Source organism: Kogia breviceps, chromosome 2 (genome assembly GCF_026419965.1).
Source record: "Kogia breviceps isolate mKogBre1 chromosome 2, mKogBre1 haplotype 1, whole genome shotgun sequence".
In the NCBI taxonomy this organism is placed as follows: Eukaryota; Metazoa; Chordata; class Mammalia; order Artiodactyla; family Physeteridae; genus Kogia; species Kogia breviceps.
In genome coordinates, this window is record NC_081311.1 from 55,013,205 (window position 1) to 55,038,902 (window position 25,698).

Consider the following 25,698-nt stretch of genomic DNA (forward strand, 5'->3'; position numbering starts at 1 on the left):
ACGTCTTTCTAACGGCCTCTTCAGGCTCTCAGTGAGAGCTCAGCTCGGAGGTGTGTGGTCCAGCCCTCCACGTTATAGTGTTGGAGTACTTTACATCTATTTTGTTACCATCATCTGGAGCCTCTAATGAAAACGAAAAGACTCAAATTGAACATCGTGCTCTCAAGTTCTTTGATAGGCAGTGTGGGAGAAGAGGCATAGAGAGGTTAGGGCACTATTCTCACGTTCCTGAAATCATTTCTTTATGGTCTAATGTGTTGCAGTGTATCATTGGTGACTGTAAACCAAAATGAATATTCCTTTGGACTTATGAACGAATACATTTAAGTGAAAGAATCACGAAGACCTGTAGAACATATGGAAGCCCTACCCCACATCCCACTATCCAGCAATAAAAAGAAATGGATGAATTCCATTTAACCAGACATAAGACTGGACTGAACATTTGACTTTTTAGCCACCATATCTATATACATATAGATATAAACTCTTGTATAACTTTTTTCTGTTGTCACATATGCCTGTTTTCCCGTGTCTATACCTATAAATTTACCTCATTTCATTAGTACATAGTATTCTATTATATAGATGTGCCTTAATGTATTTAACAAATCTTCCTTCTGACAGACTTTTAAGCCTCTAGTTTTTTGGGGTTTGTTTGGTTTTTGTTTCTTTCTGACTATTGTAAGTAATGCTGTGTAAACGTGAATTTCTTGTACATCCTGGCCCACTTTGATATATATTTCATTTTTCTATTGTTTGGTGGTAGAATGTATGAATATAGTTGATTCTACTGACCTCACACCCAGTGACCTTGATACATTCATTTTTTAGTTCTAATAGTTCCTCTGTTCATCTAATAGTTCATCATTAATAATTTAAAGGATTCCTTTTCATTTTCTAGGTACACAATTGTCTCCGGAAATAAAGACAGTTTTATTTCTTCCTTTCAATTTCCATATACCTTTTATTTATGTTTTTGCCCTCGCACTGGCTAGTACGTCCAGTCCATGTCAACCAGAAGTGGTGATAGTAGCCTTGTTCCTAATCAAAGGGAAAGCTTTCAGCATTCTGCCTCGTGTTTTTTCTAAAATTGTATAGACCTTCTCTGTCAGAATAAAGAAGTTCCATTCTCTTTCTAAGTTTTCTGAGAACTTGTATTGAGAATGGATGTTGAAATTTATCAAATGCTTTTTCTGCATTTATGAAGATCATATAATTTTTCTCCTTTAATCTGTTAGTGTAGAAAATTATGTATTTTTACATACATTTTTAAAAATTTTGTTTTAAATTAAAAGTCATCCACATGAGACTTATTTATATACAGATGAGACTGTAGCAAACCATTCACTTCATCTGGGCCATTTTCTTTTGAGCTTGGTGTTAAGCACTTTAGTTTGAATGGCTGTATAAACAGGTATTTATTATTACCATGTGCCAGGCCCTTTACTAATCACTTTGGATAACTTATCTCAAAAATCATCTCAAAACTTGGTGAGATAAATACTATTATTCCTATTTTTCAGACGAAAAAACTGATTCTGAGAGAGAGTGAGTGACTTGCCCAAGGTCAGGCTGGTAGTTGGCCAAGCTAGATTTACATATGGTCCAAAACACTTGCTTTGAAGCCATCCCAGTCCTTTCTAACCCTATATGCTCATCAAAATCACATGAGAAACTGTTTCATAATACCATGTCCTAGGCAGTACCCAGATTGCTTCCCAGGGAAGAATGTACCATTCTAAATGCACAAGAAAAATGAAAATAAATGAACTAAGCATTCAAGTTAATAAGCTGGAGGAAAGTGCAAAATAAGCCCCATGAAAATAGATAGAAGGAATAAGTTTTTTAAAAACTAGAAGACAATAACTCCTGTGAAACCATAACATTAAAATTCTGGTGGATAAATTTTTCTCTTTTTAGGTCTAAAGGCATCACGAATAGTTGGACTCAACTACTCTGGTTCCTGCAGACGTTCCTTTTTGGGATGGCATCTCTCTATTACTTGATTGATTACAGACCAAGACGCCATAAACAAACTTAAAACAGATATCAAAAAAAACCTGAATCACTGTTTTGTACACTTGAAACTAATATAATATTGTAAACCAACTATACTTCAATTTTTAAAAAAGAGAGAAAATATAGCATATAAAGTTCCTAGGAGAACAAAAAGATGTTCAGAAGCTTTCTCTACACTGACATTCAGCCTCACCTTTTTTGGGGGGTGCTGTGTTTACTTGATCTTTCTAGAAAGTTACGACCCTCTAGTTATTCATTGATTCTTCATCTGCTCTGGTTAAACATGAGTAGGTAGTAGGAGAAGATTTTAGCTTCCCAGTTCTGCAGACTTACCTATTTGGCAGAGGGTTTCCAGCTACCTTCTTGCGGTCCTTGGCTGTGTTGGCATTCTCCCTGTCACCTGGTTTAAGCCACACACTAAGTTTGCTTGTTGGGGTATCTTTGCTCCTACCTTCTGATTAAAACACCTTACCCTTACCACCACCATCTTATCAGCTCTCCTTTCCCCCAATTTTTTTTCCACCCACCTGGACCAAAATAGAGTGACACTTCCATAACACATCAGTTCCACCCACATTTGTTAGACACCTGTGAGGCGGGATCTTCTCCTTTCAGGCTTCCATTTCAGATTATGGAGAAAGATAAGGAAGACAAGCAAGTGCCTGGAATGGGGCAGGCCAAGAGGTGACACAGAGGCACAGAGGACATTCTGGGAACCAAGAAGGAATGGCTGGGGAATGCTTTCTCTGCTGCTGCCATCCAGAAGTGATGCTTTCCTCCACTCGGACCCTCCGACATAGTGCTCTGTATGTGCAGGGTCTGATGGCCACCTTCAAGTCAGGACCACATCTTAAGACAGCTTCGTTTTTTCCTCTAGCACCTGTCCCATTGCCTCACACACAGGTGTTCTCTCAGTGTTTACCGAACAAAGGAGGGAAACTCTGATTTCACTTTGCACTTGTTCAGCATCATTCCAATTTTTATCTAAAAACTGCAGAACCCATTCAGTGTACCCTTGCATCAGAGAAAAGCACAGGACTGCCCTTGACTGGTACCACCATCTTTCTGTGGGTCCCCTGGTGGGAAACCCGTATCTTCTTCACACTTTCCTATTCTTGTTCACTCTTTCCAGACACTGTAGATGTCTCCCTCCAGTTCTGACTCACTCAGCCATTCCTGTTCTAGAGAGTCTACACCATGGGTTCTCCAACTAGTTACTACCTCTCTCATTCACCTGGTTATAACTTAACTACTGACTGGTTGGGGCAGTAGTTAACTACTTGAGGTGAGTAGTTGACTCACCTCAAGGAGCCTTTAGGGCTCCTTTCCTGGAGGACCCCTTGCTTGTTCACTAGGGACTAGACCTTATTTTCCTTCCATGACACAGTAGGTCATGTTATTTGTTTTAAGCAAACACTTAAGAGAAACAGCCTCCCTCCCCCCAAAAAAGAGGCCTCAAGTAAAAGCACAACCATGAAAGATGATGGACTATGAATTGCTTTTGGTGGAAATCAACTTCTACACATAAATCCCAGTCTTTCCCTCTGTTTCTCTTGTGATTAAGGGGTTATTATTAATGGTGCCAAGGATAATATGGCAGATTACTGAATGAAATGTATTAACTTGAATAAAATGTTGTGAATTGTGTCTCCAATCAAATGCTATTTTTGGTCAGTTTTGATAATATTGTCACACATTTGATTCTACTCTTTCTCAGAAAGACTCTATTCTGGAACTTTCTATCAGGGATTTTTTTTTTCACTGATAAAGAAATGCAGAATGCCCTAGTTGTAGAACATATGGTCTTCCTTACGTTTCTAGAGCTGTCTATAGTCCACTTAACTCCTCCACATACACCAAGTTGTGGGTGGACATGAGCATCTCCTTTCACTGTAGGATTGGCCTCCTTTTGTTTCCACTACATTTCATTCAGTGTTTGATGTAGTCTGCAGCAAGTGAAAGGAGTACTCTGATTTTTTTTTAAATGCCAAAAGTATAAAATGCTGTAATCTTATTTGGGGTATTATCATGACTTAGAGCAAAAAAGGATCTTAGTGAGCAAGCAGTGCGGGTCATTCATTTTATAGACCCATAAGCTGCATCGCATGGAAGTGAAGTAACACACAGAGGCCAGACTAACTGGATCTCAGTCTGGCCTCTGTGTGTTACTAACTGGTTCCGCCTCTTCCTCCCCCACAGTCCAGGAGCCTAGAAGTAAGTCTGAAGCAAAAAATAAAAAGAAAAAAAAAAATAAAAAGACAGCTTAGCTTTGTGTTGCAGTCACAGTGGTGATACAGGGGAAACATCTATGTTGAGTTTGGATGAGAAAAGGCCAGAGGCATCTTGTTGGAAACAGCCACGGAGGGCAAACAGACTAAAACCCCAAATATATCAAGGGCAAGTATAGTTTGGAAGAACAAAAAAGCAAGGACCAATGGTGGGAACAAAAACAAAAAACTAATGACCTCACAACCTAAAAACAGGCCAGATTTATAAACTAACACTATTTCCTACATTCAGCATGTTTATGAGTCCATGCAATCCAACTCCAAACATTTTATAAGCCATGGTTTTAAAACAAGTCTTGAGTTTAAGAGGCTATACTCGAGATGTGTAAAGAGGTTCTTTAGCAAAACAACTTGCCATCTGGGACCCTGTATGCATTTACATGGAGGGCCTGAAAACACCAAAGAAACGTTGGAGAACCTGCCTTTAAGGTTAGAGCGCAGAATGCAATCACATTGTTATTGTTGCTCAGGGCCCCTGCTGGAACCTTGTTAACTAAATCTCTTAGTTGAGCAGCCTGGGTTGTAAGTATCATTTTTCCTTTCCTTCTTATCAGCACAGACAAAAAAGAATCTAGGGCACCTGAGTAATATATTTGTAAGTCTATGAGACCCTTCTCTCTGCAAGTCTTGTCCACATCGAATTGGAAATTATGGTTCCATTTTTGTCAACGTTGGACAATGAGAGTGTGTACTTATCATTTCACATTTCTCTTTATGAAGGTCTATAGTCTGATTCCACGGTGGACACTTGAAAATCCTATCCAAAATACTGTATTTGCAATTCTATCAACAAACATTTTAAGATGTCTCTTAAGGGATGCGCCACAACTCATGAGCCTGCACTCTAGAGCCAGTGAACCACGACTACTGAAGCCCACGTGCCAGAACTACTGAAGCCCGTGCACCTAGAGCCCGTACTCCGCAACAAGAGAAGCCACTGCAGTGAGAAGCCCGTGCACCGCAACAAAGAGTAGCCCCTGCTCGCCGCAACTAGAGAAAGGCCGTGCGCAGCAAGAAAGACCCAACGCAGCCAAAAATAAATAAATAAAAAATAAAATAAAATATATTTATTTTTTTAAAAAGATGGCTCTTAAGCTTTCTGAATAGGACTGAGTATGCTACTTGCTCCATTTCTGTTTATAGTAAGGCATAAAGTTGGATTATGGAAAATACCTTTAGTGTACTAATACTGTTCAGGGAAATATTCATGAAAGAACTTTTACTTTTTCCTGTACCAACACATTGCACTGGATGTTTGTAGTAAATAAAAAATTACTCAATATAAATTGTCACTAAAACTGAAATCTTAACATTGCTGTAAATAAAAGAGAGGAATGACATCTATAATATTTAGAGACATGTTCCCTGAATCTCAGACATGGAAGGACCACCCTCACAACACAAATCTTCTTAAGCAATAATAACTAGGAAATGCCACACCTGGTTAGTTTGTTCATTATATTTTTCTCTAATACATATGAGAATAAAGCATACTTTATATCGATACCTAAAATCACCATGCATACTAATGCTACATTCAGCACACTATTAATAATCAAAAAGTATTCTACTATCCACTGAGGCTGAAGTTGGGATTTACCTGGCTCCAGACACAAGATTTTAGGCAAGCCTATCACCTTCCTGGACCTCAATTTCATCATTAAAAAGAATAAGAATAATTTTACCCTGTGGCTGGCATGAAGATAAAATAGTAAATTTAAATGAAATCATCTATGTAAACCAACTTTGTAAACGGTAACATTAATCAAGAGTATAGTTTTTACTGGAAGGTTGGTCATGGATGATGATGTATCCTGCATTTCTCAAACTTGACCGTGCAGATGGATTCTGTGAGATCTTGTGAAAATTCAGGCTCTGATTCAGTGAGTGTGGAGTGGGTCCAAGATTCTGCATGTCCAGCAAGCTCCCTGGTGATCTTCAGACCACTTTGAGTAGTAAGATTTTTAGAGAAAATTTAGAATAAGAACCCAAATGGTTTGACCCTGATTTCATGAGGCTTGGGGTTGATTTCTATACATGACAACATGTTTGTGTCGATAAGAAGCACAGCTAAACACCCTCACTGGGAGCTCAGCACTCAGTGTAAACAATACTTGGAGTCCTGACAATCGGCGAAAAGCACTGCTGCAGGGCTAAAAATGCTATGAATACAACGAAACAGACTCACAGATATAGAGAACAAACTAGTGATCACCAGTAGGTAGAGGGAAAGGGGGAGGGACAAGATGGGATGGGGAATTAAAAGGTATAAACTACTATATAAAATAGATAAGCTACAAGGGTATATTGTACAGCACAAGAAATATAGCCAGTACCTTATAATAACTTTAAATGGAGTATAATCTATAAAAATTTTGAATCATTATGTTGTACACCTGAAACTAATATATATTGTAAATCAAGTATACTTCGATTTTTAAAAAAGAATTTGCACAAAGCTGATGAAATTAGCCAATCGGCATATCTGCATACTCCTCCCTCCTTGAGAATAAAAGTTTGGGATTGAGGTCTTTTGAAGGTAAAAAAGAACTCAATACTTTTCAAATATTTATTTTTATTCTAGACACCGATATGAAATACCTAACATCCACAACTCTTAGAGGTAACAATTTAAAGTTGAGGACACTGAGGGGAGATCCCTGCCCAAATGTCTGACAGCTCAGGCCACTGACTCCTTCTCCCAAGATCAAACTTGAAGAAACAGTAAACACATGAGAGAAGTATGAATTCCTAAAACCAAAGGGAAAATGTAGGGAATGTTCCCCTCAACCATCCTGGACAGAAGAGTAGAATTGGTGCAGAGGTGGAGAAAGGGGAGCCTTGGGCAGCAGGGAGAACTAGGTTGGTGGAGAACTTTTCATCTTCTGTTCTTGTCTCTCCCTCAAGTTGAGCAGACAGTTATGGGCCTGACCCTTCAGCACAGAAGTGGGCAGTAGCAGGGCCCATGGCAGCTTCTCCTGATATTAGCAACACAAAGCCCCACTGGGTGTTGGGGGAGAGTTCATGAAAACAGGCTGACAGCCCTCAGGCAATCATCCCCTATACTCCCAATCAAATCACAAGGATTGTGGACTACATTGTTATTTCTTGCTAATGGTTCAAAAGTGAAAACCTCAGGCAAAAGAGTGACCAATGGAATGGTATCAAATAAGGACTCTTTAAGGGTTCTGTGGTTCCTGAATTCTCATCTTTAAGTCATTGATTTCAGTGTAGACTAGGGCCTGGCCTTAGCCCTCCCCCAATGCATTATCAGACCTGCTGGTTGATGCCCCAAGGGAAAACAAGATCACAAGCCCAGAGCACTGGACAGCAGAGGATGACAAGCATAAGCTGAGCCACACCTGTCATCTGAAAAAGAAGTGTTGGAACATAAGGACCCGGAATCTAAAAATCTTCTTTAAGTAGGACATAAGGAGTTAATAAGAGAATATGTCAGCAATATGATATACAGATAAGAAATCACACACAAAAAAGAACTAGGTGAAAATATTAGGCATGAAAAATAAAATAGTTGAAATAAAGAACCTATTAAATGAAAATAGAACAAGTGAAATAGAATGGATGTAGTTGAAGAAAGAATTTGTAGACTCAAGCTTGTGGATGTCTCACAGTAGGAAAATACAAAACATAAAATACAAAAGAAAAGCTTGGAAATGTGGATGATAAACATAGAAATGCCAACACCTAGGGGTATTAATTCCAGTTGGAGAGAAAAATAAAATGGAGTGGAAGAAATATTTGAAGAAATAATGGAGAGAAATTTCCCCCAAATGACCTTATTTGAAATGACTTATAAAGGGCCAAACAAAACAGATAAGGCATACCAATCCCTAGGCATAACAATAAAATTTGAGAATAATCAAGACAAAGAGAAAATTCTAAGTTTCCAGAGAGAAAGAACAGATCACCTCCAAAGGAATGACAATGAACAGACATCAAACAGCTACACTGGATGCTAGAAGACAGTGAAAAACAGTTTAAAAGTACTGGGGAAGAATTACTTTGAATGTAGAATGTTATATTCAGCCAAATTATCATTCAAACAGGATAAAGTGATGGAAAAAAGATTCCCCGCCTTCAAGGGCTCAGAATGTTTGCCACACAAAAAGACCCACATTGAAAACACTTTTGGAAAAAGTCCTTAAATAATAAAAGGGAAAAAAGTCAGGCAATGCTGCCAGAGATATAGGGTAGGGAGGGAGGAGAGGTATCAAAGAAAAATAAAAGGATATAAACAAGCCCAAATTTAAATTATATACATTCTAGCCAATTTCCATGATGGATATATGTGTATGTGGTATGGGGGGGAGGGCAGTAGGATAAGTGAACTGGGCATGAGAGTAAGTTGAAATATAGACCTTCTTCAGTTATGTTGCAATAAACCCACTGTACATTGAACTGTAAATTGAAAATGCATTTAGGGGCTTCCCTAGTGGCACAGTGGTTAAGAATCCATCTGCCAATGCAGGGGACACAGGTTCAAGCCCTGTTCTGGGAAGATTCCACATGCCATGGAGCAACTAAGCCCGTGAGCCACAACTACTGAGCCTGCTCTCTAGAGCCCACATGCCACAACTACTGAAGGCTGTGCACCTAGAGCCTGTGCTCCACAACAAGAGAAGCCACCACAATGAGAAGTCCATGCACTGCAATGAAGAGCAGCCCCCACTTACCACAACTAGAGAAAGCCTGCACGCAGCAACAAAGACCCAGTGCAGCCAAAAATAAATAAATTAAATAAATTAAAAAAAAAAAAAAAAAGAAAATGCATTTAATACAACTAACCTACCAAGCATCATGTCTTAGCCTAGCCTACCTTAAACATGCTCAGAACACTTACATTAGTCTACAGTTGGGCAAAATCATCTAGTACAAAGCCTGTTTTATACTAAAGTGTTAAATATGTCATGTAATTTGATGAATACTGTACTGAATGATTGTGTAGATATGGAATGGTTGTAAGCGTATCAGTTGTTTACCCTTGTGATCCTCTGGCTGACTGGGAGCTGCAGCTGCTGCCATTGCTCAGCATAACCAGCAAACTAGTGGTTACCAAAGGGAGAGGGTTGGGAGGAGGGGCAAAATAGATGAAAAGGATTAAGAGGTACAAACTTCTAAGTATAAAATAAATGTTAACAAGGTTGTAATGTACAACACAGGGAATTAGTCAATATTTCATAATAACTTTGTATGGAGTGTACTCTCTAAAAATATTGAATGATTATGTTCTACACCTGAAGCTAATATAATTTTGTAAGTCAACCATACATAAATTTTTTTAAAAAGAAACAAAGTTTGAGGAACTTTCCACTTTCTAACCCTCTAGAGTCCTCTAAAATCTCAATAAACTAGAATTTTTCACCTTGATACAACCTCAGAAAACCCGAGATGAATTAACCTTATCTTTCCTGCTACTAGGAAGTGAAATCACCCCCAAAAGATAAGATCTGATAAAGAGAAAGCTCCCTAAGACGGAATCTTGCAGGTATTCTACTTTCTAAGGGAAAGGTAACAACATAGCAACCCTCTGAGAGAATTGATAAATAACAAGTCACATTTCAATCTTTTATTGTAATGGGTGTTTCCACTTAAGAGCAAAAGGCAGCAGGGTGTAATGGAATAGCACCCTTGGCATTTTTTTAATCTTTTTTTTTTTAACATCTCTATTGGAGTATACTTGCTTTATAATGTTGTGTTAGTTTCTGCTGTGTAACAAAGTGAATCCACTATATGTATACATATATCCCCATATCTCCTCCCTCTTGCATCTCCCTCCCACCCCTCTAGGTGGTCACAAAGCACGGAGCTGATCTCCCTGTGCTATGCGGCTGCTTCCCACTAGCTATCTATTTTACATTTGGTAGTATATATATGTCCATGCCACGTTCTCACTTCGTCCCAGCTTACCCTTCCTCCTCCCTGTGTTCTCAAGTCCATTCTCTATGTCTGCGTCTTTATTCCTGTCTTGCCCCTAGGTTCAACAGAATCATATTTTTTTAGATTCCATATATATGTGTTGCTCCCTTGGCTTTTGAGTGACAACTATGTTCAAATTGTTACCCATTACTTACTAGCTATATTACCCTAGATAAATCTCATGTCTTTGAGTCCCAGTGTCTACTCCCTTCTTGTTTTGCTTATTTCCTTTTATCTCCATCTCCCTGCTGCCCCCACTTCCAGGCAACGATTCCAAGGTGTTTGCTGTGCCTGTTCTTGGAAAATGTACACTGCTGTTTTGTGAGCAAGTATTTCTGATTTAAAAGAATAGTAACATATATGTTGCCATATGTCAATTGCTACTAAACCTTGGCATCTTGAGAAGGACTCCCAGGACAGTGTGAGTTTGGTAACTTAATCTGATTTCCAGTTAATTTTTGACAATTTGCCAAAAAAGAGCTGAGTTGCCCACATTCCCTGTTGCTCCCTTGGAGGGGAAAAGAATCATCTCGAAGACAGTGTGAGAGCCAACTGGAACTTACAAGGCTTTTGAACAAGACAGGAAACAATAGAAAAAGAAAGTCCAGGCTGGCCAACTAGTATAGCTCATCTTGGATGCCTCCAAAAATCTGTCTTAACTTTGTTCAACTTAGCCAGAATTGCATTTAACTACACAGGATATGAGACCAAATGATGTCTGTGGTCAATTCGTAATCAGAATGCTGGAACGGACTGCAGAAATCTTCAGATAGACACCCCCCACCATCATTTTACACTGGAAGAAATTGAGTGCCTACAAAGAAAGGTAACCACCAATGTCACACAATCAATTTGCTGTCAGACCTGGGTCTCTGACTCCTCGCTATTTCACCAAGCTGCCTGTCAGCAGTATTGGCTGAAACATCCAAAGTAATGTTCTCAACAGCATGGCTCACGTCCCAAATATATTATCCAAGAAAGATGCATTAAGAGTGAGAGTAGTTTCCATCATTGTTGTTAGCGGCCCTAAACCCCTACATCCTGTTCATGTTACTGGCACCTGCCTTTGATACTGTATCCATAGCAATGTATAAATATTGTAAACATTCTGCAGACCTAGTGATGTTCTTGCCATTGGTTAAAGGTGCAGCAGTAATACGTTGCATATGTACATCGAAAAAGTTATTTATAGCATTTATGAAGCTTTAACGTCTGCATAGCAAAAGAATTTGCTGGGCTTATGCTCTGGGTATTACAGAATATTTCCTAGGAAACTGAAAATAAATATATTATGAAATTTCAATTTTGAAACATATTTAGTATTGTCCTGGCATCCTGTAATGGCTATTGCAAAACACACTGTAGGGCAGAGACAGACATTCCTTGTGTAAACCCATTATAACCTTTGAATCTGCAGGAATCCCACAGAATGTTGCTTCTATGTTAATAATAATAAGAGTAACATTAATTGAACAGTCAGCGGGTGGCCAGGCATTACGCTTAGAGCCTTGTTTGCATTCTTTCATTTAATCCTCATTTTAACCCCTAGAAGGTATGCCCTGGCATCCCATTTTCCCAATTAGAAAACTGAGGCCTAATGTAATTAAGTAGCCCGTTAACAATCAGAGCTAGTGAGGGGTAGAACCAAGAGTCCAGAGATAGCTGTGACTCCCAAACCTATGTTTGATACATGTGTGTTTGTTGCCTATTGGTTGTAAATTACAGATGCAACCATAGCGTAAAATCTCTCTGGCATCCATATATTCACAGTGAAATATTTTGCTCTGTGAAATACATATTTAAAGTGGACTCCACCATCTAAATCCTTGTGTAGAAATCATTTGAATTCTACTTCAAGTAAGCAATCCATTCAAATATCCCTTTGAAATGGCATCTGGAAGGAAAAGATGTTTCCATCTGAACATGAGTCTAACCAGGGACTGGTTAGAGAGGCCTCCTCTGAAACCACTGGAGCTTGGCCTTATAAAGATCACAATGATGCTTCCTGATTAATTCAGGAGCGGGAGCACAGAGCTAGTGAGCTGGGTAGGAGTGCTGATGCTGTTGATGATGCTATGGGGCGTCATCCAAGGTCAAGTTAGGGGCACTGAGGGCTTCTGGGGGTGGGGTTGGCCAGGCCCCGCTCCTGATCAGGTACACATGCTATTTTTCTGGAATCACTGTGGGGAAGATAGCTCCATTCAGGATAGGTATAACTGTCCCCAGGGGTACCACTTGTGGTGTGACGATGCATCCAGACTAGGTGGAGCAGGTAGGGAAACGGGCATTGGCCTTTAGGGCCCGTGAGACCAGGCATATTCAAACAGCATCAGGATGGAGATTAAGAGGCCAGCGGGGGCTTCCCTGGTGGCGCAGTGGTTGAGAATCTGACTGCCAGTGCAGAGGACACGGGTTGGAGCCCTGGTCTGGGAAGATCCCACATGCCGCGGAGCAACTAAGCCCGTGAGCCACAACTACTGAGCCTGCGCGTCTGGAGCTTGTGCTCCGCAACGGGAGAGGCCGCGACAGTGAGAGAGGCCCGCGCACCGCGATGAAGAGTTGTCCCCGCTCCCCGCAACTAGAGGAAACCCTCGCACAGAAACGAAGATCCAACACAGCCAAAAATAAAAATAAATAAATAAAAATTATTTAAAAAAAAAAAAAAAAAAGAGGCCAGTGGGACTACTGGGGGCTGGGCAACCAAAGGGCCGTGCCTAGGAGTAGGGCGGAGCTGAATCATCCCAGTGACATTGGGGTTGGGGGAGGGGATTGTCTTGTAAAATGCAGCAAGGAGAACTCAGCCCTCATCATTTGGAAGTTCTAAAATAGAGGTTTTTATCCCAGCATCCATGGGTGAGTCAATGAACCTTTAACATTATCTGGGATCCAAAGAGACCCAGCAACAGACAGCCTGGGGCCTCCAGGAATTGTTCTTTGGGGAGAGTGGGGGACATTGGTGGATGCAGTTTCAAAGCTCTCAGATACACTAAGGAAAATGGACCTAGTGAATAAGATTGGAAGGCAGAGGACTTGCCTGGTGGTCCAGTGGGTACGACTCCGCGCTCCCAGTGCAGGGCGGGGTCGGGGAGGGGGGTTTGGGTTCGATCTCTGGTCGGGGGACTAGATCCCATAGGCATGCTGCAACTAAGAGTTCACATGCCACAACTAAGTATTCCACATGCCACAATGGGGATCCCGGGTGCCGCAGCTAGGACCTGGCACAGCCAAAATAAATAAAAATATAAATAAATCTATTTAAAAGATTGGAAGGCAGAAGAAGGGAGCAGCTGCCACCTAATTAGCCATGCAGCCTTGAGCAAATCTTTTATTGATACCTCTTGAACTTGGGTTTCCTCATGAGGCAGTTAAACCTGAGATTTATATAAGGTACCAGCTTTAAAATTCCATAAAATTCCAAAAGCACTATCCACTCATGAAACAATTTACTGGGAGAAGTAGTGAGCTTCCTGTCACTGGAAGTATTCAAGAAGAGTGAGAATAGCCACTTGTCTCATATGCCATAGAAAGAATTCCTATATTAGATAGGAAGTTAAGATTTGATTTTGAGTAGTAAAAACAACAAAAATAATAATAGTTAACATTGATTGAATACATAATATGTGCCCAGCACTGTTCTAGGCATTTATACACATCTCATCTGATTCTCTCAACAAGCCCTAGAGGCATGGGTACTATTAACATCCCCATTTTACAGAGGACACACAGATCAGAGACAGCAAGTTACCAGAGATCTCATGTCTAGAAAGAGGTAGAGCTGAGATTGGAGACCAGGTTTCTCAGACTCCCCCAAGTCTTAACCACTGCCCAGTTCTGCCTTCAGCCCCTGCTGCAGCCAGGATAGGCATGCCTTCTGTTGGCCTGGGCTCTGAGTACAAGGCAACGTGACTGCCTCCAACTTCATCTTCCTCCAAGGTGGGCAATTGACTATGGAATGCAGACAGCCAGCGTGCCAACAAGGCTGCTTTTCTAAGGCTTGTGATGCGAGCAGAAAGGAGCTGCCATCACTGCTGAGAACTTCAGCTCCTCTGGGCTCCTTACACCCACCACTTCATTTTGCAGAAGAGGAAACGAATGCCCAGAAAGTGTGAGCTAACTACCCAAGAACACACAGCAAATAAGCAGCAGAGCTGGGAAACAGCTACCTTGAGCCTTAACTTCCAGGCCAGTTCTCAATGTCATTCTGTTTTTTAGCTTGTTAACTGAAACACACACACACACATACACACACACACACACACACACACACACACACACACACCATAAGAGCTGTGAGTTGAGTTTATTTACTGTCTTACTGAGGACTATAGCCCAGGAGGCAGCCCCTCAAATTGCTCTGAGGAGCTGCTCTGAAGAGGTATGTGATTTTGGAGAAGGGATATGTACAATCAAGCACGCATCTCTGTAGAAGGTTGCTACCAGTCACGAGGATCAGACATTTCAGTTAATGATTTTAGTGCTTTTCTAAGCATGGGATGGTGTAAGAATTTGGGTTCATAAAAATTTCTCCTGAAAATATGTAACTATCTGAGGGCCTGTTCTCCCAGTTTTCCCAGAGCACAGAGTGCCTTATTCCTGAGCTTCACCCTGAATTCTTACCAGAGTGTTGCTATAAGTCAGTTACTGCAGTGGCTAGTAACTTGATTCCTGTAGAACTGGATGGCAAGCAACATTCCTTAGTTGGCAAGTTAATCTCTATGACCATGGTTGCTCTCATATGTCCCTCAGTTTTGAGATCTGATATATACACATTTTTTTCTGATGAAGGCCTACAGATCAGGCACAACAAATTAGAGATTCACAAGAGTAGCAATTATTTAAAATTAAATTCAAAAAGATACATGCACCCCAGTTTTCATTGCAGCACTATTTACAATAGCCAGGACATGGAAGCAACCTAAATGTCCATCAACAGAGGAATGGATAAAGAAGATGTGGTACATATATACAATGGAATATTACTCAGCCATAAAAAGAAACAAAATTGTGTCATTTGCAGAGACATGGATGGACCTAGAGACTGTCATACAGAGTAAAGCAAGTCAGAAAGAGAAGACCAATATCATATATTAATGCGTAAGTGTGGAATCTAGAAAAATGGTAAAGATGATCTTATTTGCAAAGCAGAAATAGCGACACAGACGTAGAGAACAAATGTATGGATACCAAGGGGGGAAGGGGGAGGTGGGATGAATTGTGAGATTGGGATTGACATACATACACGACTATGTATAAAATAGATAACTAATGAAAACCTACTGTATAGAACAGGGAACTCTATTCAGTGCTCTGTGGTGACCTAAGTGGGAAAGAAATCCAAAAAAGAGGGGATATATGTATATGTACAGCTGATTCACTTTGCTGTACAGCAGAAACTAACACAACATTGTAAAGCAACAATACTTCAATAAAAATTAATTTACAAAAACAAAAAAGAGTTAAATTCTCTGTCTCTTCTAAAAATTCTAATCTAATCTTGCCCCACACAACCAAATTTACCTCTTATTGATCCTGAATTGGCATTTCTGCCCCTTTTAGGCAAATTTCTTCACTAACATTGACCCAAAAGTACATATCCCAACTACTAACCTTTTTCCGAGCCGTCACTCCAGCAGAATTCCCTCCCAAATCCTCTCTTCTTTATCTGGGCAGATTGGAAATTCAGGCTCAAGTGGCAACCCTGAGGAGACAGCAATCATTTGAACATTTAGTTTACAAACTAAATTTATACCTCAGTCAGAAATGTGCAACCCCACTCCCCCATTTAAGCTTTACAACAACATACAAAATTTTCATTATAGTTTAGGTTTACAAAGGAATAAAATCTGCAGACTGGTTGGAACAGTTTAGAATTCTGCACTCATCTATATCTCTTAGTCCTAGGAAACTGAGTTAAAGCAGAATTGTTCCAGAGCTAAGATATTTGCATATACCTTCTTTTCTCTTTTCCTTCCTTCCTTTTTCTTTTTTCTTTTCTGTTCTACTTTGGTTTTGTTCCTTCTTAGTCAAGTTCAGTGGTGTTCAAATTTTGGTTGCAAAATTCTCAATTTAAGTGTGGGGTTTTTTTTAAAGGATATTCAAGGCCTAGGTAAGTGTAGGGTCACATGCTAGTTTGGGCATGACCCTTAGCAAGATGCACTTCCATAGCCTGAGGCACGTCCACAGTGAAGAGCAGCCTTTGGAGTCCAGTGTGACCCTGGGCAGGTTTCTTATCTGTTCTCAATCCCATTTGTAAAATGGGGGCGATGAAGGTGGAAATAGTGGGTCCCGGGCTGTTGCACCCTGATCTCTGGCACCCCACTCCCTATCTCACTCAGAGGCAGTTAGCTTGCCCTCGGCATCATTTCCTCAATCTGCATCATGGTCACCTCCACCAGGTCCTTCACACTCAGGGACTGTGTCCTATGCTGGGGCTCAAAACTCTGTTCTCCACTTTCTCAGGGATGAAGGAGCTCTCAGAGTTTGGGGAGGCAGGTCCCAGCCCCTCTTCTCCCTTAACACTCAGCACATTTTCTACACAGTCTCCCTAGCTGGGCCTTGTTTGCTCAGCTCTGGTCCCTCCCAGTCTTGCTCTCTCATCTGCTTCCCCACCACCCTGCTACCTCCTGGCTGGACTTGGGCAAGGCCCTTTCTCTGGACGTCAGTTTCCTCTTCTGGACAAAGATGAATGTGGCTGCAACAGGAGTTGTTACTGCTATTACAAATGTATCCTGTGCTTGTTGTGAAACATCAAATCATTCCACAATGAGAATGTCTAACATAAAGTTCCCAGTTACATTAGTACCCTCACTTTCATCCTAATCCCTGTGCATAATAACAGTGATTACACCATTAGCAGCTGAATGTGCATTCTTCTAGATTTCAGCTATATATATATATAAAATATATATATAAATAAAATAGTGTATAATATACATGCACACAGACTCACAGACATTCTTTTGTCCATGATGAGATTGTATTATGCACATTTTTCTGCAGCTTGCTTTCTTTATTCAACAGTAAATCTTGGAGGTAATTCCATGCTGGTGTACATAGATAGAATTCATTCATTTAATTAATTAATTAATTTACCTACAGTAAATATTTATTTACTTACAGTTATATTGACATATAGCACTGTATAAGTTTAAGGTGTACAGCATAATGATTTGACTTACATATATCATGAAATGATTATTGCAGTAAGTTTAGAGAACATCCATCATCTCATATAGATTCAAAATGAAAGGGATAGAGAAAAAATTTTTTTCCTTAATGAGAACTCATAGGATTTACTCTCCAAACAACTTTCACACAATATATAACATACAGCAGTGTTAATTATATTTATCATGTTGTACATTACATCCTTAGTATTTATTTGTCTTATAATTGGGATTTGTACATTTTGACTGCCTTCATCCAATTCCCCCTCCAACCACCCACCATGTCTGGTAACCACACATCTGATCTCTTTTTTGATGAGTTTCTGTGATTGGGTTTTTTGAACTATAATAGACCTACAACACTGTATTAGTTCCTGTTACTCAACATAGTGACTTGATATTTCTACACATTTCAAAATGATCACCATGATAAGTCTAGCTGTCATCTGTCACCATGCAAAGATACTACATAATTATTGACTATATTCCCCACACTGTACATTTCATATTGTTGCAGTAAAAACAGAAATGAGACATTTCTTTTCTGATAAACAAGTAAAATCAGGAAACAATAAACAGGCTGGGGAAATAGCATAAACAGGCCTAAAAGAGTTAAGCAATCCTGGTTATCCTTTAGCTGTTACTACTAACAAACACATAGCTATAGTAGTGAGACAATTGGCAACATATGAATAAAGTCTGTAGCTTCTTTAATAGCCTTGTATTAATGTTAATTTCCTGACTTTGATGCTTCTACTGCAGTTCATAAGATGTTAATATGTGGGGAAGCTGGTGAAAATTATTCAATAACTCGCTGTATTATTTTTGTAAATCTAAACTTATTTCAAGACAAAAATTTTTTTTAAAAAAAGAAGAAGAGGGTTGGCATGATTGAGTCATCCTTCAGCCAAAAACCCTGCCAGCACCTCTGCCTACAGCACAAAGGCTGACTCTCCTGAGAGTGGCATTCGAGTCTCTCAATAATCTGGCCAAACATCCCCCCAGATTTATGGCTCCCCACTCTCCTGTAACCCACTCACACCCCACTAATCTCCATTGCACACAGTACATCTTGGTAGAAAAATCCTACTCATGTTCAAAGGCCCTCTTCATGGGGCCTTAACTCTGCACTTACTTCAGGAAGCAGAGTCAGCAGCTGGCTCTTACTCGGTCAGCAGTTGACTTTCCTGACTCCCTGTGTAATAGGGAACAACAGATCTGACTCCATATTGGATCTGTTTCTTTTTCTTTAACCTTTGTATTCTACTGCTTTTGCTACAACTTAATCACTAAAGGGATGTGGTCTATACCTTAAAGTATACATAATAGCCCATCTCTGAAAACCTGCCTCCCATGCCTGAGGGTTAAGCTAAAATATCTTTGTTTAAGCTCACAGGAAACATCCTGACCAAGCCCACTTGTGAATGGCTTCAGGAATGAAGAAATTAACAAATCCCTGCTGAAGTCTGGCCAGAACCAGGAAATATATCTCCTTTTCTTACTTTACATCCTCACCTCCCCCCTCTTTGTTCCATAAAAGAAACTAGCGTCCAAACCTGGGCAAGATGTTTCTTTGGGAAACTAGTCCATGCAGTCTGCTGGCTTTCTGAATAAAGTCACTATTGCTTGCCCCCAACAACTCCTCTCGAATTTATTGGCCTGTCCTGTTGCGAGCAGTGTGAGCTTGTACTTGGTAACACCTGGAAACCCTTAACTCCACCTGAGGGCCTCCGCAGGCCTGTGCATTGCTCACACCCTTTCTACCCTCAGGGAGCTCCCAACCTGCAGATAAATAAGTTGAGGAAACAGCAGTGACCAGCTCAGGAAAGCTCCTCAGAGGCAGGCAAGGAAATTCACGTTTTCTGCCACGAGGTAGGAGTTATTGTTACCCCCTCTTTGCAACAATGACCTGGCTGGGGAAACAACATAAACAGACCTGAAAGAGTTAAGCAATCTTGGTTATCCTTTAACTGTTACTACTAACAAATACTTGTAGCTAGACCTCCTCCTTCACAATGCTGATTGCTCTCTGACTCCATGTGAATCACCCTTTGTACCTGGCATTTCTTCTCCCCCTACACTCCCTTGTAGCACTCTTCATTTCAGAAAGAAGGTCATGGTGATAACTTCAGGGACACCAGACCCGGTTGCTGAGTCACCTGATGCCAGCTTTGGCCATGAATTTGCAGAAGAAAAGAAATATAAGACCTTAATTACTTTGAGCCTTATCACCTACCCCAGACCAGGAGCCATGGGCTATATAACCCTTCCCTATTCCCCAGGGAAAGGGACACAGTTCTTGAGGCACTAGCCTACTGTGTTTCCCTTTTGCCGGACAAAAGAATAAAGCTACTCTTTTCTACGGCCTCTAAACCGTCTCAGTATTTCTATTCGGCATTGGTGGACAGGGAGCCAAGATTCTGGCATCAACCACATTTAAAGGACCAGCTCGCCCTCCCTCAGGGAGTGAGCAAGGACACCCATTACTTGTTCTCACTCCCTCCTGCTGCAGCACAAGTCCCAGTAAAGCCTTGCCTGAATTTCTTGTCTGGACTCTTATCAATTTCTATTGATTAAAGAGTCCAAGAACCCAGGCCAGTACACAAGGAGTGTTCTCGGTTTATATTTTACCCCAACTCCGGTCTCAAAGAGCAAAATGAGATCATCTCCCTAGAGAACATTGCAGACAAGGTTCTCACAGAACTAGGGGAAATGCCAACTGACTACCTACCCTCCCAAGCCCACAAGGATCCCAGAGTCATATATGAACACATTCTTGAGAAATGTCTATGGCTTTAACAATGCACTGAACTGACACTGAGCAATGTGAATCTGTGCAAAAATATCTCAAAACTGAGCAGGTGGAACCCGTTAGGCTGTTCTCCTCCACCTTTAATGTGGATTCATCACACTTCAAAAAACACTGGGTTGGAAACTGCTCTTGCCAACCTGTGGGATAACCACAGAACCCTGCTCATACAGTACCAGCTGACATTAACTGAGAAACAAGCATGCGGTGCTTGCAACAGCGCTTGACGCAAAGTCTGAATCAATGAATGTCAGCATCAATGAATGTTGGCCTTTATGACTATAATTATTGATATGATAGTTGTTAACATTAGGCCTCTACCCCCCTCCCCACTTCACTCCTCCCTGTACCCAGCAGATTTCCCTATCTTCCTACATCTTCCCCTACCTGGGAGAATTTGGGACTGCTTGCCAGAAAGGGGGTAGATTTTTTTTAAAAAAAAACAAAAACTTTCTTAAATCTCACCTTGTTAGGTCCCCCACACCTTCCATCCCCCTACAGAGGCATCTATAGCCACACTCCACTGCTTCACTCTCTCTGCCTGTAACTTGTGTGGCCCTGGGCTAGCAGCCCTGCTCCATCTGTGCCAAGAGGGGGTGGCCTGGCCCACGCGGGGCTGAAGGCTGCCTGGAACTGGTCTTATCTAAACCAAGACATGAAGACAAGGAGGCTTTGTATGGCGCCAACCCTCCCAGCCACTGAGGCCCTTTCAGTGGGTGGTCCCTCTCTCCCGCCTCCAGCCCCAGAGGGCTGGCCAGCCCCTACTTCCTGTTTGTCTTGGCCCCTTGCCTGTGGGTGCAGACTGGGAGAACAAACCCTGCCAGATGCCCTCTGCCCCCATTTCCCCCACAACACGTCCAGGCTGGGAGGTCATGCACATCCTGCAGCATTTCCTATGCGGGCACTGGCACCCTGGGAGCAAATCCTCACATTTCTATGTGACCTTAGGCCACCACCTAACTTCTCCAAGCCTCAAACTGTGTGTGTTCACCGTGGATCTTGGTGCTACCTGCCAGGGTGACAGGACCATTAGAGCTTGCACATTATGGCACTTCAACTCTGCAGGCAGTTAGGGGTTGTCTCCCCCTAACTGCTTAAGGACTTGCCACTCTGAGCCCCCAAATACCCGATTTGTCGTCTTCCACTTCCACCTCCATCTCCCTCCAGATTTCCTCACTACCTAGTTACTCACCTGGGGTCTGATAATACTTAAGAGAGTGAGTTTTAGAATCAGATCCACCCGCCTTCCAACCGGAGATCTGCAGCTCTCTGACTTAATCAAATATATCTTATCTGGAAAGGAGATAAAGACACACCTTCCTTTTAGGTTTCTTGGGGCAAGGATTAAATGAAATAACACATGGACAGCCTGAGCACAACCTGTTTCAAAGAAGTTTAGCAAAAATCAGAGTAATAATAATGATACTTAATTGTCATCAGTCCCAACTGGCCACCAACTTGTTTTGAAGCCCAGCATATGGTTGGCATATTTCCCTAGTTTCCCCTATTTTTAACTTCATTGGTCATTTCTAGAGGACAATAGAAGGAGGACATTAGCAAACTGGGTCCTTATCATCCTGCCCAGAAGTTTTCCTTCATATGTCTGGGCTGGCTTCTGTTGGTATCAGGAAAAAAATTGATTGTCAAACACTTATCTTAAATCCAGCCCATTTATTAATTCAAGTAGTTCTTTTAGCTCTACTGGATTTTTTGAGAAAGCAATTGAATCTTCTCCTAATATCAGTATTTTGTCTCCTTTACGATAACTCTTCTTTTCACTAGTACTTTATTGCATCATTCAGACCACAGATAATTAACAGTGGTGATGGATGGTGTCTTTACCTCATTCCTGGCTTCATAAAGGATGCCACTCTCCTTTCTCCTGCAGGTATGTGCAAATCAGCTGTGTAAAGTAAAAGTAGTTATCATAGGAAGAAAATGTACTTTTATTTTCTTTATTTCTACCTCTTAAGAGTTTGTTGTTGTTTTTAAGTCTGGAATGGCTATTTAATTTCAGCAAATAATAGTTTCAGTATTTATTGAAATAAGCTTATTTTAGTTTTGTTTCTCTGACCTTATAACAGACATGATGGCGAGAGATTTTTTTGGACCTCCGCTTGGGAATGAATAGCTAAACCAGCAATTTGTTTTATGTTCAAATTAGTGGCTAAAGGATGGACTATGCAATAAAGAGCAGGCTATTTAGATGTCCATGTGGGAAAATAATTTAAGCTTGAATCGTTCCTTGGAACCACATAAAAATTCTAGAAGTATTAGAGGTTACACCTTTAAAAAAACTTTAAGCTATTTGAAGAAGATGTTGGAAAATACTTTTATAGTCCTGATGTGAGGAATCATAAGCAACTTGTAAAATCTAGAAGCCATAAAAGAAAATATTGAGAAATTTGGCTACCTAAATATCTAAAACTTCTGTATGATGAAAGCTATCACAAAGAAAGTTAAAGACAATAGAAGAATGGAAGAAAACATTGCCAACATATATATCAGGCATTACTGGATTAATAATCAGAATATGTAAAGGAAAGAGGGAAAAATAGAAAAAAGTATTTGACTAGGCAAATAAAGCTCACCTTCACTCAATAAATAGCATGTAAATAGAAGCAAAAAGGTAACATTTTTTTCATCATCAAACTGTCAAAATATCAAAAGATAAAAATATTCAGTGTTGGAGAATGTACAGGGCGGCCAGATTTACAACTTCAGCTCTTCCCACTCCAGACGTATTTTATGTAAATGGCGCCCCCTGCAGCACAACTCCAACCTAGACTACAATGTAACTGGGCGCACCTTGGAGCCTTGCTCTCAGTGCCCCGCCCCTCCTTTGGGCTTCGTAAGAGCCTTTGCAATATCTAGCAAAATGTAAAAGGCCCTCTGAATCACTGATTCCTCTTCCAGGAATAAGGCCTTTCAGAAATACAGAATTATGTAATATATACATAAAGATATGTGCAAAATGATGTTCACTGAAGCATGCTTTATATCGGAAAAAACACAAGGAAACAAACTCCATGTCCATCAACAGGGGATCATCTGGACAAATAATAGTGCCTTCAATCATGAGATATTTTGCCTGTCTCAGATTTAGGTATACTAACAAAGAATGATCTTTAAGATTTGGTGTTATGACTGAGATGAACATGAAGGTGAAAGCAAATCCCAAAAATATATTATTCAATGCTATGTTTATATATTTGTGTCTGAATTTATATTAGGTCGATAGGGAATGCACAGACAAGGAACTGGAAGAGTCCACCAAGCTGAGGGAACCTGACTGGAATTGAGACAGGCTGGGACCTGGGACCTTTGCTGCAGTGCTTGCACCTGGACAAATGTCTCCTCCAGCAACATAATACAAAGAAACTATACGGGACTAAAAATAACTGCGTGCATGGGCAGTTGGGGCAAATTAGGAACAACAAGATACAAAAGGACCAAAAACCCACTGCCACTTCTGAGGAACCGGGAGCAAGAGCAGGGTACTGTGCATGTGCCCTGCACGCAGCACCACCAAGGGGGTGGGCACACCACCTGACCACCCCTCCAGCAAGACCCCTGGACCCGCCCCTACCCTCATCCCACCTAAGGAACCAGCTCAGCCTCCCCTACCCCCCAGGGAGTAAGCAAGGGGAAACGGTTACTTGTTTTCACTCCCGTGTGCTGCGGCACCAGTCCCAGTAAAGCCTTGTCTGAATTTCTTGTCTGGATTCTTTTTTTTTTTTTTTTGCGGTACGCGGGCCTCTCACTGTTGTGGCCTCTCCTGTTGCGGAGCACAGGCTCCGGACGCGCAGGCTCAGCGGCCATGGCTCACGGGCCCAGCCGCTCCGCGGCATGTGGGATCTTCCCGGACCGGGGCACGAACCCGTGTCCCCTGCATCGGCAGACGGGCTCTCAACCACTGCGCCACCAGGGAAGCCCTTGTATGGCTTCTTATCAATTTCTGTTGATTAAGAAGGCCAAGAAGCCTGGTCTGTAACAGAATCACCCGGTAGGGGGAGTTTGTGACAGGGAGAGGGGTTTTACCCTGCATGTTTTACTACTTTGTGCCTCTACCACAATAAGAAAGTATTGTATATATGTTGTTTTTATTGCAAATTAAAAATATTAGGCAACCCACTCATTCTGAGCTGCAAACCTGTGGGTTTGACTGTCCTTTGACAACTTCCCACCGAGGTAAACTACCAAGAAAGACCTATTACCAAGTGTGAAAACTTCTTGGCATTTCTGAAATAAATCCTTCTTTTGAGCCAGTTCATATGGACATCCCAATTCCCAAGAGAGGTTTTGAAAAATTTAGATCCAAGTCTCTGTCCAAGATCTGCTGACTCAAAGCCTGAATTTCTGTTCCTGAGGCTATTATCTGGAGGAAGAAGTGAGAAGGAAGGATTATTGCTTAGTGTGGTGGCTATATTTGTACAATTGCACAGCCACAGTCAGGAATAGAGAAGGCAGAGGTGCAGCCTTGATCTGCAAGGGCTCCAGTTAACCCTAAAGGGGCCCCTTGATGGATAAAAACATACTCCTGGGCTTGGCGATGAAGGGGCTCCACTGGCAGCCAGGACATGCACTCAAGGCTCTGCAGTGCAGATGTTAGGTCTGTGGCTTTTGCTTTTTGTTTTCCCAAATCTTAACTTTTTTTTTTTTCATTTGTTGAGTGGGTGTGTCCCATAGGTGAAGGTTCAACTACTGTGTTTTAAACTGGAGGGAGGTGGAGATGATTTGAAGTTAACTGAAAAACCCACCCAGCTCTTACTCTGGGTTTGCTTAGAATGGGGAAAGAACCTGGCTTTCACCAATACGTTGTATCAATATATTATTATCCACCGGTAACAGAACTGGATTCAAATCCTGACTCCACGTTACACCAGGTGTGTGACTATTGGCAAGGCTCTTAACATCTCTGAGCCTCAATTTCTTGGTCTGCAGAATGGACGTAATGATGCACTCCTGATGGGAGTGCAGTGAAGATCAGAGAGATGTTGTATGTAGAATAAATCAAGCAAAGCTTAGTTACTGTTCATTAATACTAGGGTGGTCACTAGACCATGAACTCCTCAAGTGCAGACATGTGAATATGAGAATTATTTCGTTTTCTCCCCCCTCCAAAGTTTACCTAACACTAACTAGTACAGACCTTAAGTATGTGCTGAACACTGTCCGATGTCATGAGAGTTGATTACTTGTTCCTGGTGGGCAGAGAAAAGCTTCCACACTCCGTGCATTCAGGAATTCAGATCCCGTGCCACTGCAGTCCGCCGGTCTGTGAAATGGGCTCACAACGGATCACTGGACCCCCGGCTGCATCGCCCACTCTTCTGCGCTCGGGCCCGGGGGAGGCGCGGGGCCTCAGAGCGCGGCCCCTTTCAAGGGAGGCGCCCAGCCTGGCGCGTCGCCCCTCCGCCCGCGGGGTCTCTGGAGGGGGCGGGCTCGCTCGAACCAGAAAGCCCGGAGCCGCCCA

At 41.5% G+C, this 25,698-nt stretch overlaps 1 protein-coding gene and 1 long non-coding RNA gene across 3 annotated transcripts in view; one reads left to right on the forward strand and one right to left on the reverse strand.

The window, feature by feature from the left end:
* The window catches only part of TMEM254 (transmembrane protein 254), a 138,530-nt gene extending 134,845 nt beyond the window's left edge, over positions 1–3,685 (forward strand). The window contains exon 5 of one of the 2 annotated variants that reach the window (XM_059054280.2): positions 1,924–3,685. In XM_059054280.2, coding sequence (XP_058910263.1) covers positions 1,924–2,044 — 121 coding nt within the window. In that variant the 3' untranslated portion in view covers positions 2,045–3,685. The remainder of the gene's footprint in view (positions 1–1,923) is intronic. The other variant, XM_059054283.2, reaches the window with a different exon arrangement.
* LOC131751041 (uncharacterized) overlaps positions 1–25,671 on the reverse strand; it is a 144,779-nt gene extending 119,108 nt beyond the window's left edge. The window contains exons 1-2 of the long non-coding RNA XR_010838920.1: positions 25,375–25,671; positions 15,855–15,945 (exon numbers count right to left, since the gene is read on the reverse strand). This is a non-coding gene — a long non-coding RNA (uncharacterized lncRNA). The remainder of the gene's footprint in view (positions 1–15,854; positions 15,946–25,374) is intronic.
* Between the last annotated feature and the right edge of the window lie 27 nt (positions 25,672–25,698).